At 31.7% G+C, this 3,879-nt stretch overlaps 1 protein-coding gene across 1 annotated transcript; it reads left to right on the forward strand.

Annotated features, from left to right (window-relative positions):
• Nucleotides 1-1,457: 1,457 nt before the first annotated feature.
• On the forward strand, nt 1,458-2,505 carry LOC132740478 (uncharacterized). The gene is made up of 2 exons (XM_060728385.1): nt 1,458-1,770; nt 2,111-2,505. Exons 1-2 carry the CDS (start codon nt 1,458-1,460, stop codon nt 2,503-2,505), a joined length of 708 nt encoding a protein of 235 aa, XP_060584368.1.
• Nucleotides 2,506-3,879: the final 1,374 nt, after the last annotated feature.

The following is a 3,879-nucleotide window of genomic DNA, read 5'->3' on the forward strand; positions in this document are numbered from 1 at the left end:
TAATTCACTAGACATGAAGCTTTTAACCACTTGAAATTGATGAAAAATATAGCCTACAAAACCATGATAACAAATAACAGCACTGTCTGATTAGAACCTGTTTCTTTGAAAGTTTCTGTTGTTGATTAACGCAAAATTGACGTCAAATTTATCTTTTGCGCCATCCTTTGGTGAAATTTCAAAATAATAAAATGATAACATTAACACTATTTCAAAATATGTAACACAAGAACAAGTTCTATATAATGTGATAAACGTTGATGTGATTTAGAAAAGTAGCTCGAAAAAAAGAAAAAAAGCAGCCATCAAGGGGATGGTTAATAATATATTGATATACAAAGAGAAAGTATTATGTTCACTAACATGAAACTTTTCATTCACAGATGGACTTTCATCTGAGAAACACCATATTCAGGTCTTCATGTATTTGTTCCACAGAAAACAATAGATGGCAAATAACCTGATACTAACAAGCCCTGCACACGGCAAGAAATCAATCATTTACATTTTATGCCAGAAATAAAAAGAACGTAGTAATCGTCTTTTGCAAAGTATAAACTTCGTGAATATGAATAAAACAAACAAGAATAAAGATCAACAAGGCAAAGGCAACGTTCACAGGACGCAGCCCCCGACACATCCAAGTAGGACACCGAGAAAACACCAAACAAAAACATGGTCTATTATAACAAAAATACAATATAATGGTATAATGGGTCATAATAATGATTAATCAATATAAACAATAATGAATTAAAGACCTCAAACATCATAAACTATCATGACTATCTGAATCTTGCCTTAACAATATAAATAAAATTTCTAAATTGCAGAATACTGCAAAAGAAACATATAACTCGCAATGCAAAAGATGTAAATTATGATGAACAATAATCTTTAAACGTAAACCACTCTACAGGCCAGCAAGGATTTTTTTAATTTTTCACTAAAGGTGTGTCAATTATCGTCTAAGGGTCATTCGTGGTCGAATCGTTAAGGTTGTTGACTTGCAGTTGTTGACAACTTGCACCTCTTCGCTGTGAGTTTGAGTCATGAAATGGACTTTGGATTCTTCCAAGTTGTGCAATTATTTGCGGTGAACGTTGCCCTGTCTTGTTGATCTTTGTTCTCATCGTTTACAATGATGTTATCAACACACAATGTCATTATAGCCAAACTTAATATTATGAAACAGTCATCAATAAATGTATGAAAGGAACAAATAAATTACAAGCATTATGTGATAACTGACAGGAAAGACTGGGATAAATCAGAACATGTTATTTTAGGCTAACAATTATTAAGATAAAAAACATTGAACAGTCTAAGTACTAAAATAATGAACCGATCTAAATAAGATTAAATAACTTGCGAAACAACCCTTCTACAAATTATTTCATTACAAATATCTCATAAAAGACTCACTACAATGACGACAGAGGAGACAACATATAATTATGTTTCAAAGATTAAATGCATTACTGTTTATCAGTGCAGTGCTATCTGAACCAGAATGTTCAAGATTCCACTACGAGGAACAGACTTTAAACAAAATGATTCGACAGGAAATAGCCATTGAAAAACTACAGGCGAATATGGCGGAAACTCAGCAGCAAGTGCTTGATGCCCTAGGAAACCTGACAGAAACAACCCAGCAGCTTCGAGATTTGAATAATGAAAGGACAAAATTGAAACGTGTTACTGACGAGCTGACGGAAGAAGCCAATAAAAATATTCGAAACTATGCTGCTAAAATAGAAAAACTGAAAGGTAAAACTACTTAAATTATAATTGACCTAGAATTAGCATTATTTGTAAGCTGCTGGAAAAAAGATAGTGATTAATTGTATTTAATACCTTAAATTAAAGAAAGACAATTTTTGAATTGTGATATTCAATGAAATTTTAACTTGTTCCTGCCAGGATGCTAAGTACCAAGTTCAATCCCAGTTTAGTCAGTTAGTCAGAGAATAAGTAAAAATAATGATACATGAAGATGACAAATGAAAACAAACTTTTTTTAATCTATTGATAACATATATTTTAATTTAAACATGCTTTTGTCACCCACCACATTTTGTTTACAAACATTTAAATTACATTTATCTAGGACCCACAGTCACATTCAGATGTAAGGACCTTGTTAATTTAACACCGAATGCTGGAGAAACACTTGTGTTTAAGACAACGACGTTGAACAAAGGTCTCGGTTATGATAACAAGAGCGGGATATTCACAGCACCAGTCGCGGGAACATATACGTTTTCTGTGCATTTTTGTGTTGCTGGTGGGAAAAATATGTATTATGCAATAGTTGCAGATGGTGTTGAAATAAAGAAAGGATGGTTCTGTGATTTGAAATGGAATACATGTTACACTACAGACACTGTTACCGTACTTCATAAAGATTCAAAAGTTTACGTAAAGTATTCTCACAGCAGTAGTTTATTAGTAACTACGAGTATCTACTGGAATACATTTTCAGGTGTACTGGTGAAATCATAAAACTTCAAGTTGGAAAAGAAATTTTACGCAAGCAATGTTTATTTTCTTTTTTTTTCACATGATGTGTATGTTATTTCATTAACATTGATTTCATTCTATATCATAGACATAAATCAAGTGTCATATAAAAAATAATACATTTTCAGTTCAGTTTTGAGAAAAATGCATATACGCACTCGTTTATTCTTTTCAGAAAAATTGTATAAAAAACTTATGACCTTTATTTGATATCAATGTCCTGACTGTAAAATCACATTGTTATTCTTTTCTTGTATAATTAAGAGAGACTTTCAATAACAAAAATGTATCTGTGTGCTAAATAAGGATCCATACGCCGTAAAGGCATGGAAAGAAGCTGTCGCTACAGAGTACAATCGCGTCATATCCCTAAAGTGATAATTTTTGAAGCACGAAATTATGATAATTTACCTCCGTGCAATTTCCACAAAGATATGAATTTTCATTCAAAAGTAAGTCACTGTAAGGCGACCAATGTGTACCGTAGTGACTAATTCATGGGGGTTAACCCTTTTTTTATTCTGTTCATTTCATGATTTCTGTTGGGTTTTGAATTTAGCAATGTATTTAGCAAGGTATTTTATTCAAATCTTTTCAAAATTGTTTGAAAAAAAAAACAACTTAAATTGAGAATATAGTTGAAAAAAATCGATCAATAGAAGGTCTTTGGAGACCAGTGACCGTCGAAGACCGGAGACGGTCGATTAGAAAGTCACCCGTCATATCATTCATAATATATGGCTTGTTAATACACTCTGTAGGTGTTTTTTATTAAGTGAAATAAAACAATGATTTCTTTTTTAACATACCATTGTGTGAATAAATCCATGCAAAATTTAAAGTAGGCATACAGGTTGCAGATGCCAGTACAAATGTTTTAATTTTATAGATTTTCGTTATTATAAATATTTTTTTTTGTTAAATTTTAGAAAGACATGAAAGGAACTTTGAAAATTTTATTTTCAAACACATTAAGTTTTTCCATCAAATAATGAAAGAAAATTAGAGACACCGTAGTAGTATACACATATTAGGAATCAGCCCGGTTAATTTTCGTATTCTTTGTTCTATAGTAAATCAGTCACATTTGAGGCTTTATTCTGGATTCCACTGTTCTTGATGAATTATTTACTGTCTTCAACTTTGAACATTAGCTTTAAGTCCAATGAGGCCCAAAATATAATAGGTTAGCCATCTACTTTTTCAGAAATCTTCATTCTGTTGTAACACTGTTTAAATTCACCACTTTAAAAACTCATGACTGCTGGTGGGTAATACATGTACATCTTTAATCCTGCCGCCAACAAATGAGTTCCTGGAGAATACACAAAAAACTTTTAAAGGCATCATATAACA

The sequence above is a fragment of the Ruditapes philippinarum genome, unplaced genomic scaffold (genome assembly GCF_026571515.1).
Source record: "Ruditapes philippinarum isolate M1 unplaced genomic scaffold, ASM2657151v2 ctg550_1_1_1_1, whole genome shotgun sequence".
NCBI lineage: Eukaryota > Metazoa > Mollusca > Bivalvia > Venerida > Veneridae > Ruditapes > Ruditapes philippinarum.